At 41.5% G+C, this 16,350-nt stretch overlaps 1 protein-coding gene across 1 annotated transcript in view; it reads left to right on the top strand.

Moving 5' to 3' along the window:
* Positions 1-16,350, top strand: part of LOC134559710 (uncharacterized) — a 72,583-nt gene that overhangs the window by 49,887 nt on the left and 6,346 nt on the right. The window contains exons 51-67 of the mRNA XM_063414776.1: positions 872-984; positions 1,860-1,941; positions 2,148-2,285; positions 2,921-3,083; positions 3,726-3,847; positions 5,246-5,386; positions 6,380-6,493; positions 6,874-7,002; positions 7,465-7,626; positions 9,207-9,371; positions 10,438-10,603; positions 11,882-12,066; positions 12,602-12,694; positions 12,962-13,166; positions 14,052-14,239; positions 14,954-15,051; positions 15,438-15,622. Coding sequence (XP_063270846.1) covers positions 872-984; positions 1,860-1,941; positions 2,148-2,285; positions 2,921-3,083; positions 3,726-3,847; positions 5,246-5,386; positions 6,380-6,493; positions 6,874-7,002; positions 7,465-7,626; positions 9,207-9,371; positions 10,438-10,603; positions 11,882-12,066; positions 12,602-12,694; positions 12,962-13,166; positions 14,052-14,239; positions 14,954-15,051; positions 15,438-15,622 — 2,449 coding nt within the window. The remainder of the gene's footprint in view (positions 1-871; positions 985-1,859; positions 1,942-2,147; positions 2,286-2,920; positions 3,084-3,725; positions 3,848-5,245; positions 5,387-6,379; positions 6,494-6,873; positions 7,003-7,464; positions 7,627-9,206; positions 9,372-10,437; positions 10,604-11,881; positions 12,067-12,601; positions 12,695-12,961; positions 13,167-14,051; positions 14,240-14,953; positions 15,052-15,437; positions 15,623-16,350) is intronic.

Raw genomic sequence — 16,350 nt, 5'->3', positions numbered from 1 at the left:
GGTAGTACACAGAAAAACACTTCCAAGTGATCCACCACCTTCTCTTCAAATAACAAGACATGTAGCTAGGATGCAAGAGTAAAAGTCAACTTCCTTGAACATAAACATTAGATCAATATTAAACCTGCATATTAAGTATCAGTGTTTCAAGGGAATATTTACTGCCAACTTTTTATTGAAAGGTAAAAAATATTTTCATTACTTCTTCCCCATTAATATTTAGTGAAATGTCTTTTATCCTCTAAATGTTTGAATGAAAAGGAAGAAAATTAGAGATGGCAATTCTTGAGGTGCCTTATTCATGTATGTTATGAGTATAACCAGGGGACTTCAGAAATTGCTGTTCCCACAGACTTTGGCAAATACCAGTGTTGATATTGAAGTGTGAGAAGTGGCCCTCATCTTTCCCAGAGAGATTCTTTAGCATTTTCAGGATAAGGCTGTAGATGATGCAGCAGCCGTGGGAGGAAGAAAATTCCCTGGAGTAAAAAAATTTGTGGAGCCTCATCTGTTTCTTTAAAAAAGAAAAAAAAAAAGGGAGCACAATTTCTTTTTAGTATATGAAAAATGAGAGTGTGAGAGACATAGACAAAAAGCAGGAGCTTTAGACTTAAACCAGATAAGGGTACATTAAAAATATCACTAATATTTGTCAATAACGCAAATGAGTATCTATGGAAACACACACAAAGAAAGGAAAACCTCTCTTGAGGCTCTTGGTTTACATCTAGGAAGCATCCAGAGGGCCTGTCTGGAAGATAAACTTCAGTCAAGATGATGGTTTTAAGTGAGTCAAGAGACTGTGCTCAGTTGAGGTGAAACGATGGGTAGAAGTGATGGCATTTGATTTGTTTATTTTCCCCCTCCACAGATGACAATTCAAGAAGTCATGACAGAAAACGAAACTGAAGGTGCTCTGAGGCTGACCTATGAACAAAACAAAAACTTCTCCTTTTCCATCAGTAGAAAAAAAGACCAGCAAGGGTAAAAGGGTCATTCTGAGCACTATAAAAATGTCATTAGGCCACTGTGATTCCTTAGAAAACAGTTACTGTTTTAATCACCAGATCACTGGTGAAATGGATAACAAAACTTGCATAAAGTGATTAGTCACACCAACGCTCTCTAAACCTCAGGGAGTTTCTGAAGGGCTGCAGACAGATCCCTCCTCTCACAGCCTGGGACCTGCCTCTGCTTCTCCACAAAGAATCCAAGTAGCAGACAGTGGAAAGAGTCCATAAAACTCTAGGCCTGAACCAGACAAGTACTTAAAAATATAACTTAACTTGACATAACTATTTAAATCTTATTGATTTTTTTTGGCACTGTTGAAACTTGTAAAATTACAGTGACTTGGTATCAGTATGGCTGTATCTGCACAAAACTGTAGGCTTTAAGGGTGTTTAGAGGTCTGATATTTTCAGCCTTGGGGTATTTCAGATATTTCTTAAGTTTCTAACAAAAGACCTTTGCACTGAAAAGTCCTGTAAGTTCTGTTAAAATCTCTAATCATTGTAAATTCCAGTTTGTAAACCATGGCAGTGCTTGCAAAATCAGATTCCAAAATACCTTTCTCATTTTAAAAAAGCTGATGCATTTGCTATGGCAAAGGGATTTCTGTTCCAGTGGGCTACATGCTGTCCCTGGGATGCATGCACAGATTTTTTATTGAGCTCAGAGGTGGTCATTTTGTGTGAGTGCATCAAAAACAGGGAGCTGGGTAAGTGTTCAGTGGCTCGTACTGCCCTTTAACTCTAAAAGCTGTGGCAGAATTGGAGCTAACTCAGATGAGCTTGTGCTGCCAGCAAGAGTGGACTTCCTGAAATATTGTTGAACAAGAGTACATTTCTTCCCTTTAGTGAAGAGTTGAATATAAAAGCACTCCAGACTCATCCCTTCTTCCTACAGTACTTCCCCTGTGCAGCAGAAGTGTCTTCTAAGGTAACTATCTGCAAGTAATCCATTGCATACATCACTGCAAAGTAGACTTGTCTAATATGGTAGGAGTCAAGCTGTATTATTTCTAGTACTAGTATCTAACATTTTTGTTATTTTTGAGAATGTTCCTGTTTTTAAAGATGTTAACAATTCCAGTCTTTTCTTTTCCCTTTTTTTTTTTTTTTTTAATTTAATGGGAATTTGAAAAGGTAAATTATGATATGAGTGAAGCAAAAGGCAAACTCTCCCTCAGGATGGAAAAAAAGGATTTCAATGTTTCAGCAAAGCTGACTTTGACTGGAAGCAGCTACACTAATGCCATCGAAGTGGCACAGACCATGGCCCAGGTTGGTAGCATCACTGATGGCAAAGGCAGCCTGTGACAGGAGGGCACTCAGGGGTGGCTGCCAAGGCCAAATGCAGCTCCTGCTGTGTGAGGTGTTCTGCCCTTGATTTCTCCAGCAGCATGAGCAAACCTTTGACTGTGGATTAGTTTGAGTTTATATTTGTTTGCTCCTATAGATGGAGCACTCATATAGGATTTATAGGGAATAAGAAAAATAATGTGGTACAAACTGAACCAGTTTTATAATGCAGGTACCACACATTTCTTTCTCTAAATAAGAAAAGATGTCACAAATACCTATTGTTGTTCATGCTATCTGCTGGATTTATTCTGTAATAGTGGGACTCTTAATGTTGTAAGGATTATTCTGTGTGATAAATGAAAATCAAACTGTGTAATAATCTAAGACTGTTGTAAAGGGAATATGCAGTTGTTTATGTACGTTCCATTATTTGCAAAGATGACTTTCTGTAGAAATGAATAGTTGCTTGTACAAGAGGGCTTAGAGTATCCTTGTACTAGACCTTTAAAAACACATTCCTACAGACCTCAAAGGACTTTGGGGTACCAAAATTACACTTAGGTTTAGTCTTCACAGAGAACTTGGGGTTTAATGTTTGCCTCTTTTATTTTTAGTTAAAAATTCTTCCAAGGCAACTTGTGTTTATGACAATTTACCAAAAAGGCAACAGATCTCATCTGCTGAGGCACATTGCCCTGTGGGATGGCAAAGAGATAAAGCTAACAAGCACTTACACTGGACTCTTCCCAAAGCTGCCTGGAGGTCATGGCATTCAGGGTAGGTTCCTCAAGTCTTTTACAAGTGTTCAAAGCAGACTATAAAATAAAATAAACTACATAAATCTGATTTCAAAATGCATGTCCAAAGGCTTTCAATCCTGTTTTCAGTCTAGGGCTTCTGAGATCTTTTTTGCTTTAAATTCATTATAGGCCTGGCTGTTAGAAACGTCCACTTCAGAACACTCATTCTGCTTTGTGGGTATGGAACAGAAAACTTAAATACTGGGTGCAGAAGTGAGCACTGGTCACCTTGAGGTGTTAAACCCTCATGTTGAGGCTTTATGATCTGAAAATAGGGGAGATAACTGCACTTACCTGTTTGAGTGTTGCAAGCCCAGTTTCACACTTCCCTGGCTGTTGTTGCTGAGGTTGCTCTGGGTGTAGCTGTCAATCTTTTGGTCATTGCAGGTAACCACTGTTCTGCTGGTAAATAGAGAGAGGGTTCCTGTTTTCAGTTACGTTTCCTCACGTTGAGCAGACACCAGCACACTGAAGTCCTTGTGGCTGCTGGGCAGGGGTGTGTGTGAGCAGAGACTGCGTTTCCCTGGGAACCAAGAGATGTCCTGCTGCCTGTGGGAAAATGTCCTGGGAACGGTCATGATTCCTGGTGGGAAATCTTACTCGTTTGTTTTCCTTGTAGTGGAACTTCTCCATCCTCTCTCCATCCCTTTTCCACGGCATACCTGGGTCAATTTATATGTGAAACATTCAGCACGCAGTCACCGGGATGATCTTACTGTTGTTTGGAATGAGAAGGACAAGGTACAGTGGCCCAGAGCAAATAAATGTCAGGAGAATGACAGGAATATCAAGAGAGGGGGTTTGGGTGGTGGTGTGGTGATTTTTTGGGGGTTTTTTTAACTTTAAAAAGGCACTAAGCAAGCCAGAGAACTTGACTATAAGGCAAACTATCTCTCTTCTTGGATGCATAAAAAGTTCTGGCTGTGAAAGATGAGCAGCTGATATTCTTGTAGGAAGTATTTTCAGGCCATAGTATTTTTTTGTTTGCAGTAACCCCACACCTTGTTGCTTAGCCAAAGGTAATGAAATCATAAGCTTAGAAGCACTGGGTAAAGGCCTCTGAGAGTAGGTGGGAACAACAGCACAAATGTCACGCTTAAAGCAGCTTAAGGACAAAGAAATAAAATCTAAGACAACTGAGAGAATGTGAGCGTTAGCTGAGACTGAAGAGGATGAAGAACTCATTGCATGGATATAGTACTGGATTTACCCACACAGAAGCAGACACACACCTTGCTTAGCATTTTCAGCTTTACTGACTCAGTCAAAGCCCTTTTGTATTTCATTCTTTCTCTCCTTATTAGCAAGACTGACAAATGTGGAACAGTTGAAACCAGTCTCTGTTTCCATAAAGCACTATTTAAAAAAAAAAATATAAAGAGTGAAAAAGAACTAGCAGAATATAGGGTAGGTTAATTTCTAGATGTGGTTAAGTGGGGACGCTTTCCTGACTTGCTGCTAACTGTGCTACCTTTACAGGTGCATCTGAAATACAGCACCTTGGCTGAGTATTATATTATTTTCTAAATAATGGACAGATAGAAGATAATGTATAAAATATGCTACCTAACATAAACATAAATGTGCCTGCAAAGAGCATGGATTTTTTTGATTTCTTTAAAAAGCGTTAAAACTCCAAACTTTACTTTAGTGATTGTATAGAATGTATTTTTTACTACTGCTTAAATTACTATAACTATTTAAATGCCACCACCACCTAAATTACCACAAAAATACTTTGCTCTCAATAACATAATAGAATTTAGTTCCTGATGAAGCAAACGCTTTTTCTTGTGCTTTAACTTTGTAAGCTGTGTCTAATGACTCTGTGGCAGTGCAGCCTGCAGTGCCTAAAGATGAGACCAAAATTAGCCTCAACAAACTTAAGCGTTGTTCATGATTTTAGCAAAATACAGAGAGTAGTTCTGCTTTGAGCTGTGCTATGCAGGGAATTCAAGCAGCAAAAATTGTCCTAATTTGAACATCAATTTGCCTCCCTACTTCAGAAAGGACTTTATTGTGCACTTAATTCATCTGAGGACAAGGTACAGGGAAATCTTACTGGGTGCAAGTTTGAGGTCAGTATGTGAGAGGTGTTTTATTTCACAAGTTCCTTTTCCATCTGTTGATGTGGATCAGATATCAGTGTCCTCTTCTCTGAAGTTTGGAAGACACCGGACAAGCTACAGAGCCACTGTTGCCCACCCATTTAATTACACTCTGAAGCAACTGGAGGTGCATTCCCTGTCAGAAAGAAGGGGCAGGAAGTACAGCCAGCAGGTGAGATCATGAGACTGGGCTGCAGAACACACAGCTGGGATGCTGCATTTACTGTGAGTGTGCCTTTCATCCCTGAGAAGTGCAGGACCAGAAATCATCCTGAAAAATATAAAGAGCACTGTAAAGAGTGCTGTTATCGCCTTGTGTTGAAACCACCAGAACTGTTTCCTAGCCAACAGCCTTGCACTTTTTGCATTGACCCATTTTGGATAGGAGGAACACGGAAGTGCCCAGGAACTAGCCAAGCAATAAAAATGTGGCAAATTTTGTCCATAAAGCAATGAACAAACCCCTAGTCTACACACACAAGAAAAACAAGCAAAAAGCCCCCCACAATAAACCCAAACTGAGACCCTTTGATACCCCTGTGAAGAAAATGTACATTTTTGGATTGTGTAGGAAATTGCAACACAAATGTGAAAATGTGCAAGGCTAGAAAGGCTTTAAACTGTTGTTAGTTAATAGTTGTGAAGTGCACTTACAAAGCATCTATAGGGAAAAAGAGGAGGAGGCACTCCACAAATCATCCTTCAAGATCAAATACTCCAGTATCATTTCTGTCTGACAGTGCAGGGTGTGGGTGAGGACACTGCAGCTGCTGAGGCTGAAGGCTTTCAGCAATGAACTGTGCCAGCTGGGCAGTGTTTCTTCATCTGAAGCCCTTTGGTGCCCAGGGGGGTTTGCACAATACTCAGTATGGTTCCAGAATCGTGTTCTGAGGAATAAATTCTTTTGTAAGGTCACTGTTGTGGTTGTGCCATTAATTGCTTTGCATGCCAGACCCCAGGCAGCTTCAAGAGAGGGCAACAAAAGCCTTCCCTGGCCTTGGTTGTAGAAGTGCAGCTTCCATGTGTTTGTCTCAGGCCCAGAGCTTCCACAGAGCCTGAACATGGATCTGTGGCAGCTTTCCCTGTGTTCTGTTCTGCTCCCCTGGATGGGGATCATTCTGCTGGTTCCAGTCTCGCTGCTGGACAAATCCTTCTCTGCTTTCAGCTGCAGGTGTCAGGGAATGCTGGGCAGCCTGCTCGCCTTGGGCTGGGCCTGGAGGATAAATCCAGGATGGACATCACTGCCTGGGCTGGCTGTGTGACACTCTCTGCAGGCCAGGTATGAGCCTTACACTCCCTGGAAGGGATGAGTGTAGCCAAATTTCTGTGCTTGATCCTCACAGAATGATTTTTTTCTGTACTTTCTTACCATATGAAAGCCTTGAAGTCAACCTTTTTGTGTCTCAGAGGAAGAAAAATAAACCCTGTGAAAAATTCTGTTTCATGTTGCCACACAGGGTTGTACTTGGGCTGCAGCCTTCCCTCAGGACAGAGCTGCCAGCCCCTTAGGTTTCTAGGGGGAGACTTAGCAGTGTTTCATGGGTATAGACCCCCCAGGGGTTCTCACAGAATGTTCTTGCCAGAAAACCTACTGCCCAAGGATATACTGAACACTTCAGAAAAATTGCTTACATGTGTCAATGTTTTCCACTTTTCCAGCTTCAGAGAATATTAAGCATGGAACACCTGCATGCATGTGGGTCTCTAGAGCAACGACCAACATTGTTTAATGAATATCTAGATCTGAACTGGGACAACAAAAAATTCAAACACAATTTCACATATGAGGTAAGAGAAGGCAGTTCTATCTGTTGACTCATTTTTATAGAAGCTGTTCTCAGTAGATGAGAAATTATTTTGGATTTAGATGTAATATTGAGTGGATTTTAAGAAAGCTCTTCTATAGAGCACCATTTTTTGTGAAATATCACTATTTCATTTCACCTTTTACATTTTCTCTAACAGGAAGAAAGCTAAATGTAGCATAGTTAAGAAAGAAAGGGTTCTTAGGAACTAGAGGCCTCACCTGTGCCCTAAATTTGCAAAATGTGGGATGGGGACCAGTAACAAGGCTAATGAGCCAAAACATGGTCAAGTGGAAATGTTATGGAAATGTTTTGGAAATGTTACATTAAAATCCTGAAGCTACTGGAATAACAAAAGCCAGCCTGGGGATGGGCTGAGTGGGCTCCAAGGAGTGTCTAAGATCCTGCTGTCATCTTTTAACCTTGTTTTCTTGCTTCATTGCAGAGAAATCAGCTCTTGTATCCTGATAAGTTTCAGTTAGAAGCTGTTCTGGAAAATATTTTCCTGACCCCATGTACCAAACAGAAGATTCTGGGTAAAATAGAATCAAACTACTACTCTTGCCTGGATTACTATACAAGCTTTGAGTTCTGTGATCTTCCAAACGTAAGTCTGACATAAACACATTCAACCTACTTCAGTTTAAATGTAATTACTAGTTTGGAGACTTGGTTTTCCTCAGCTGCAACTCTTCAGAAGACTTACTATACTTCTGTAACTTAAATAAACAGTGTATCTGATGGACTAGGGCAGAAAGGTTCTGTTTGCCACCATAGTGTGTTCTATAGGTCCTTTCATGGTTGTAAACATTCTCACTTCCTCCATGTTCTTTCTTTCCTATTCCTCTTTCAGAGGTATCTTAATTTCATGTATCTGGAGAATACCAAAACAGTGATCAAAAAGGAAACTAGAGAGGAGTAAAAGTGCTTTCCTTCCCCTGTGGGTAAAAGGAAGGGTAAAAGTTTGCTGGTTTTTATGATTGCTCTGCTGGTAGTGATGGATTTTTTAACTGTAATGTAACCTTATTTTTCTATTACACACAAAAACTGAAGGCCCACTCAAGATCTTCCTTAGGTGCATGCTGGTCCTCAGAGGTGCTTGTAGACACAAACACAGAACTTGGAACCTGCAATAAATATCTCTCTCCAGTTCCCAGCGGCTGAAACACATCTTGGTTTCCTTATTTACTGCCAGAGCAGATCACACTCTGTTACCAACAGGAAAACTTTTCCCCAGACCAATGTGTGATATAACCTGTTCATAATGCAAAGGATGTATATGTTGTCACTCCAAAAGCAGGTGCCTCTGTATTTTTGGGTCATTCTCTTCAAAGGCATCGTGGTTAAGCTCAACTGGAAATTAAGCACCACAGCCACCCACTCAACCCCCTCTCTCCCTGTGGAATGGGAAGGACAATCAAAAGTAAAACTTTTATGTTGAGATAAGAACAGTTTAATAATTGAAAACAAACTAAAATACAATAATAGTTAATACTACTATTAATAAGAAGAAGAAGAAGAAAAAGAAGAAGAAAAAAAAGGGATTTTCAATACAGTTGCTCATCACCTGCTGGCCAGTGCCAGACCTCCCCTCCCAAACCCAGATTTGCCCTTCCTGTAACTCCCGCAGTTTATGTACTGGACACGATACTCTGTGGTGTGGAACGTCCCTATGGCCAGGTTGGGGCACCTGTCCCAGGTGGGCTTTTGTGCACCTCCTCACTGGCAGAGCAAGAGAGACTCACAAAAACAAGTCCTTGACTTAAGATAAACAACTGAGCAAAACCAAAACATCAGTGTGTAACCAACCCCATTCCCATTCCAAATCCCAAACTGTACAAGCTATTCAGAAGAAATTAACTCTCTCTCAGTCAAAACCAGGACAATATTCACTTCACCTCCCATGTATCCCCAACTTTACCAAAACATTTGGCTAGAGCAGCTGAGAAGTGTAGGAGCAAAAAACATTGGACATTTTAACAAAATATAGTTCTCTGTAGCTGTTCCTCTGGTCTTAGGGTGTAATCACTGAACATGCCTTGTTAGAGCACAGAAACTGAAGATGTAATGAAGACAGTGCTGTGAGGAGCAGAAGGATGTGCTGGTTTCTGAAACCATAAGTTTTCTTTGTGGTGCAATTTCATGAGAAAGCAGCCACTGTACCACTTCTTTTTTGTGCACACTTAGGTAATTGTTTTATCTGGAAAGCACCACCTCAACAAAGATGACATAATTTTGCAGTCAGAGGGCAGATTCCACCTTGCTGATCATGGGAGAAATGACGGGTTGATCGGAATATCCATAAAGAATCAAAGCACTGCTGATGTGAAGAACTATTCTCTGGAAATTGAAGTGAGTTTCTGTTTTCTTTTACTGGCACTGGGTTTGTTTTCAAAGGCCTGCTGCCATCTATCTCCCAAACGGATCAGGCGCAGGCAGTGGCTATAAACCAGCAGGAAACACAAACCACTCCTGCTTTCCTTAGTGCTGTTTCTAAAGGAGCGGTTAGGCAGCATCCATGCAGTGTGACCCACACACAGGGGAAGGCACCAACATTAGCTCTCTGTAGAGCTGTCACAAATAAAGCAAGCACGTTTCTAGTGGAGTGTATCAAATTTAAGAGGCTGTGTGCTGTTATAATTCCCATTCAGCATGACTGCTCTGTTGTGTGAGGTATGGGGTTTTCACCTCATAAGAATAAAGAGAGAGAAATACAATGCTTGCACAAAACATCATTTGCCAAAAAAACACTGAACTAAACTAGGCACAGAACAGTTCATATGATACTCATTCTGAGAAAAATTTCTTCCTTTTTCTCTTCCTTCCCACCCTATTTTGCATTTGCTTTTAGTTTCCTGAGAAATTAATATGGTGGAGAGGCAGATGGAGACAACAGAGTGAGGCAAAAGCTAACAGGGTCGGCACCATCCAAACTGTTCATTAGTAGGAATGTGGGTGGTCCGGCATGAGACAACAGATCATCCCTTAGCAAAATTATGATGATGATTTAATCAGTAACAAACACTAAATTATTTTTCCATTTCTGTCTGTTTAGAGAGGAGGGAGATGAAATGAGTATCAGCTGCTCTGCCTGAACTTGCTTCATTCTGTGTTTTGGAATAAATGGTACAGATTAGCAGCCTCACAGAGAACTGACTGGGACATTGTTTCTTTCACTGCTTCCATTAAAATTTTGTCCATAAGCCTTGTGCTATCCACTCGTCGTTCACTCCTGGGTGAATCACTCTGATGCTTGTGCCTCTCTTAGTGTAACTCCTGCATCATGCACAAGCACTGGGGAACATTTCCCTCCCCACTTACCCTTTTGTGGGAAGCACTGATATTTGAGCACCATCTCTGAATGGTCATTAATTCTGTGTGGGGGCTTTGAATAAATGTTTTTTCCTTATGGTTGCAGTTAAGAGCCTTTGAAGATATTTGGCTAGGCCTGACAGGAACTGCTGCTTCCTCATCTGTTCAGAGCCAAATCCTTGTGGAGGGGATTATTGATCAGAAAGAGAAAGTAAAAGTAGCTGCTTCAAAAGGAGAGGAGTGTTTTCAGTGCTACATGGGGTATCTGCAAGGTACGTACCACACTGACCATGCTCTCAGGCACAGGGCTTAGTTTGAGGTCATCCTGCCAGGAGCAGGGAGATGGATTTGATGATCCTTATGGGTCCTTTCCAACCGGAGCTATTCTGTGACTCCCAGAGTCACTGCCATGAGGAGACAGGAAGAAAGGTCGTGTCTCTAGCACTCTGTTCATTCAAGCTATGGTCTTTCAGATAAAGAAAAGCTGAAGCTTAAAAGTGGTTAGGAAGGTCAGTTTGGGAGACATTTTTGTATGATTACAATAGATGGTAACAAAAGATTCCTCTTGATTTAATCATCTTAAAGTTTTCTGCCTTGTTTAAGATAATCATTGCATTCCAAATTCAATAAAGGAAATGAGAGAGACACCTCTAGAGACTGACCATACCACATTCTGGAACAGCTGTATGAAGTGGGATGTGTGCAATCGCTGGCTGCAGGGGATTGTCTCAAAGTCAGCTCTGACTGACAGTAGAGAGGAAAAAAAAAAAGGCTGTTAGTTCAAGTTGTGCCTAAATTCTACATTAGTAAAGTAAGGTGAAATGAGCTGCAAGAGGTGGGGCTCATCCACATTTCAGCTGCATTAGAGTTGGGTGCAAACCAAATCGATTTGGTGGTATCCCAGTTGTCTCAAACTCACGTTGCTGACAATCCCAGCCCTTGCTTCGCTTATGGATTTGCCATTCCACACTTCTGCAGCAGTTTCTCTCAGGTTCATATCCTCACCTGGAACTGCTATGATGTTTTTGAGATTAGGACCATTGGTTTGTGAATCACTGAAGTCAGAAGTTTGTAGAAATGACTCAGCTCGGCTCTCTCAACCCAGATTCTACGTGCACTTTGCCAACCATTTGTTTATGCTCATCAGTGCTTCTGTAGAAACGACGTGTGTGTGGTGGGTGGAACTGACAGGCAACATTTAAGGGCTGAGCAGTTTTGAAACATCTGCAACAAGGCACAGTGAGGACTAAAGTAGAAAAAAAGGCCTGTAAATCAGTGTGACAGAGTTTTAGATTAATCCAGTGCTTTCTTTGCAGTAGCAAATCTGTATTTGTAACTCACTGACAAGCCACACAGAAGAGAGAGATCAAACCCTGACACTGATCTAATTGTCTCCTGTTTATCTCTTCTGGGTTTGGTTTTTTTTTATATCCTCCACACCTAACACAGTCAGACTCTGACTGATCACCTAAGTAATTGAAAGCTGGCTTTAAAACAATGTCTGTCAATGTTGTTCCTGTAAATGAAGCACCCTCTTTTCATTCCTTAAGGGGATTTGGAAGAAGGAATGGAAGTCAGTGCTTGTTCTGATGGGCAACAGATGGCTGCCATTAACACCTACCTCAGCACCAATGGTAAAAGGCAGGAAAACGTGGGACAAGTGACTCTAGCAGCTGCTAATGGAAGCTTGAGTTTTCTGGCACATGGATGTGGGGATCCTTTTCTTAAGGCTGAGGTGAGACCCTTCAGTGGCAGGATTTCCCCAGAATATTATTTGATTTTTGTCATTTTGATGGAGCACCTTCTATGTAGGCTTCAGGTGTGAATTTTGGTGAGTAAGCAGGCAAAATTATGCAATGTTTTAATTATTTTCACGTTGATGTGAGAAATTACCAAGTGGGAATAAAAAGTTGAGCCATACCTAGAGATAGAAAATACAGGACCCCTTCTAAAGGGTGGATCCTCTGCGGAGGATAAGTAAACAAAATGAGAGCAGCAGTAACTGCTCAGCATGTTGGTTACAAAATGAATTATTAGAATCCTGAACTTTCACTTTAAGTAGTTCAGGATTCATATACTCTCCACTCGGGGAAGGTTTTTTGCTTTTAATCGTTTCCCTTTTCTGTTCCCTTGTCTATCAATGGAATAATGCAATGTGAGGCCACTGTGGGTGTTTGCCGGCATTTAAACTAGTACAAACTTTGAATGACTTGGATCTAGCACGAGCAATTTTAAGTAATGAATTCAAGGTTTTAACAATCTTCTCACAGAGCAAGCTTAATGAAATTGGGAGCCTCTTGAAAGCCACACTGATAGAGAAAATAAAGAAGTTTGATGGATACCTGTGGAGATTCAGGAGATCAGTAAGTATCTGTACATGATCTGTGAAAACACCATTAAGTGTTCATGCAGTGCTAATTAAACATCGTTATATTGCCTGCAGCTGTTTTGTTTTGCTCAAACATTCCAATGATTACTCCTGTGCTGACCTGTAACTCATACAGAGACAAACCCCCTGTTTAATGGTGGAGATCCTGTATCTCTGCACTCAGAATTGCCTCACAATGAAGTCAAAGCTTTGCTTGAGATCACTGTGTTTTGAAATCGCTTCTGTTTTGGAACCACTGTAGGTGCAGCATGTTGGTTTCCTGTCTGAAGCGGCTGGCTGGCCTTCAGTGGCCTTGCAAAGGGCAGCAGGATTCCTGCACAGTGCGGGTACAGCTGCCACCCAGGCGTGGAGACGAAGTGCAATCAGGCACATGCTGAGCAGCAGGATCCCACTTTACCTGGAGAGAATTCAAGAAGTTGTCCGGCAAATGCAGAATGAATTACAAAGTAAGCAAAACGGAGCAAAGCAAGAACAGGGACAATGTCAGTGCAGGGCAAACCAAACTTCACTATAAACTCTAAAACATACTGAACAGCGCAAAGGTTTCTATTTTGATCTAGCAAGAAGTGCTGACCTTGGCTCTTAGTGTACAGAGCAGGAGCCTTGATGCAATAAGCTCTCAGAAGGCTCTCTGTGAGCACCTTCCTAATGAAATCAGTGGTGAGGCTTTCCTCGGTCGCAGGAGGCTGGGTTCAATCAGATGAGAACATGAGAACGGAGTCCTTAATTCCTAAGCTGAAGTATTTCTGCTAACAGTTCCCTGGCAAGCCTTTCTTCCCAAAGGGCTGTTCATATCCATCCTTGAGTTTTTAATGCTTGTACTAATTGCATTTCCCTTGATCTGTTTTTTTCCAAGCCTATCCAGTAGCCACTAATTCACTGTTCAGCTGTGGCCTTTATTGGAACCTTTGAGAAATGTGGTCAGCTGGAATTAGCTGCAAGAACCTTCAGTTCTCACAAGGGTAAAACTCACTTGGGGCCACTTAGCTCTAGGCTCTTCCCACTCAAAGCTGAACTTGGTTGACATACCGTGCTTGAGATCAGTTGTGACCAAACTGTCCTGCTGCTCAGCAGGAGCAGCCTGTGCAGCACAGCTCTGATGGGGACACACTGGAGAGCGTCCCTTAGATTCCTTTTGGACAGCAGCAGTACATTCATAAGGGGTCAGTTCACAGCTGTGCAATGTGCTGACTGCCATGGAAACACAGCTGCCTCTTCCACTTTTCTGTGTTCCATCTTCACTTATGCTGGAAATTTGTGGAAACAAACAAGCAAATATCCACTTTGTACCAAACCAGCTAAGGTTTGTCTCATTAATGTGTTTGCTTCAGAGCCATTAGCAACTTTGAAGGATGCCTACTACGATGTAACCTTGAAGCCACTGGATGAAGTCTGGAGGGAGAAGACTGAAGAGCACATGAAGAAAATCCAGGCTTTCTTACCCAAGATTGTAAAAGATGTGTGGCTAATGAAACCAATCCAGGTGGCATTAAAGGTTGTGAAAGCAGGCTTGGATATGGTTGGTATAACTCTGTTCTCCATTTCTAATGGTTTGAAAGACTAGGCCTACCTACAAATTTAAGTCTCAGCTTTGAACTACGGATACAGAAAAATAGTTAATTTTTGTTTATGGAAAATGTTTATGTGCCATTATCTTTCCATGTAATAAGCTTGCACACAGCAGATTTACTGTTCTTGCAATATTTGTCCTGCTTTGAAAGAGTAATTTTCCAGCTAGAGGAGAGGTTGTTTTACTAGTTCTGGTTGAAATCACAGCAGCAGTAATCTGTCATTTCATGTAGCTTTTACTCTTCTTGCATAGAGAAGAGAAATTGCGATTCCAATAAACGGTGTACAAATAAATCTGGAGTCTTCCAATTGAAATAAAAAGCATTAAAGATTTATCATGAGGCTAATTATATTATTAAAGATACCAGTCCTTTCCAAGCTACTGAAGCATATTAATTTAGTGAAGCATTGCCACACTTTAAGTTATGTTATTTAGTAAGAATATATTTCTGTCTATTATTTGTTGATGTTGTGACCAGAGTCTGTCCTCTGGATATTAACTTCTACATGACAAGATGCTGTAAGGCAGGAGACAAATGCAAGAGACACTTGCATACCACTAAAGTGGCATTTCACATTTCTTGATTTAAAACTCATTTGCAAGTACTGGCGCTGCCCTGAAGCCATACTAGAACTGCTTTTATATTCTGTGACTCTCCAACAGGCTACCCAGCAGGTGCTCAGGTGGGCAGAGGCCACGTCTTCCAGAGCTGTGAGCAAGATCCGGAAGCCCTTGCTGAAGCTGTACAGTTTTTCACCTAGGTAACTGGAACTGGTGTTTCTGCAGGATCCCTGCTCGGGGCAGGGATGTGCATAGTTACTCTTCCTGTCAGCGTGCAGCTGAGGGTTCTGCACAGCCACCCAACCACTCCTTGCTTTGGTCACATCACATCCTAATGTTTATTTCTGTTGGCTGCCAGGTACACTTTGTTTGAAAGGAGCTACTGGGCAGCAAACAGGGTATAAGCTACTGATAACTGGCCTGAGATGGCCTGGGGCAGTGCAGCTCTTGGCTAGAGTAGGGTTGTGTTTTGCTGTTCTAACCAGACTACAGTTCTTAGCAATATTTCACTTCAACATTTCTAACAATAAAGCAACAGCATTTCATCAGTTCAGCAGATAAGGGGTGTTCTGTTTGTATTCTACAGGAACTGTTCGGTGGCAGGGGAACTGCCAGTACTGCCTAAAGCAGACCTGTCCCTGCAGCTGGCAAATGTCACCACTTACTTCATTGGAGAAAAACTAATGAGGCCTCTGCAAGACCTCTACAGTCTCAACATAGCTGCAGAGTACTACAGATTCAAACGGAGGATGATGGAGAGCCCCTTTGAATGTAAGGCCTTTCAAAGTGCTGCCTTGTTGTGTACCTGGGTCTATTTCCATTTAGCTCTTTATTTTAAAAATAGTATTTGGAATAGAAGGTTACATAGAGATGGTCGCTAATTAATAATTTTCCTATCAACTTACATATAATCTTTCTTGCAAGATAGTGATGGTATGTATAGGGCCAACACTCTGGGCAAAGCTGACATGCAGTAACACTGCTCTACTTAATATTCATGCAAATTTTGCAACTCTTTCACTTCCTGCTCTTGAGCCTAGAAACAGCAGGTGGTATATACCTTATCCATATGCTCTTGTGAGCTGATCCTGTGGGTCACTGCCAGTCCCACCTGTTGGCTCTGTGTCCTGGCACAGAGGCTTGGAAACTGGTGACTTCACCTCTGCTGCTCCCAGGATGAGCAAGCTCAGCCCTACTAAAACTTCAGTGACAGTACTGCCTGTAAAAGTATTGCTAAACGCTAAAGGAATGCACTGACAGCCCTAACTGCCCCTTAGAGAGAATGGCTTTTCCAGAAAACCATTTTTAATGGTTTCCTCCCAGTACAGAGAGACACAACAGAGGGCTGTGAAAGTGGGTCCTAGTGACCCAATAATCTGAGTCATGTATCAGCAGGATTCCCTGGACTGCAGCTGTTTGACGTCCTGGTTTGGAAGGGTTGTTTTTGGAGACAGTTTTGGAGAATTAATATTCTTGTGTTTTCTGCATAAGAATTCATA

Source organism: Prinia subflava, chromosome 17 (assembly GCF_021018805.1).
Source record: "Prinia subflava isolate CZ2003 ecotype Zambia chromosome 17, Cam_Psub_1.2, whole genome shotgun sequence".
NCBI classification, from domain to species: Eukaryota; Metazoa; Chordata; class Aves; order Passeriformes; family Cisticolidae; genus Prinia; species Prinia subflava.
The sequence above is the reverse complement of the archived record's forward strand: the minus strand, read 5'-3'. Positions and strand labels throughout refer to the sequence as shown.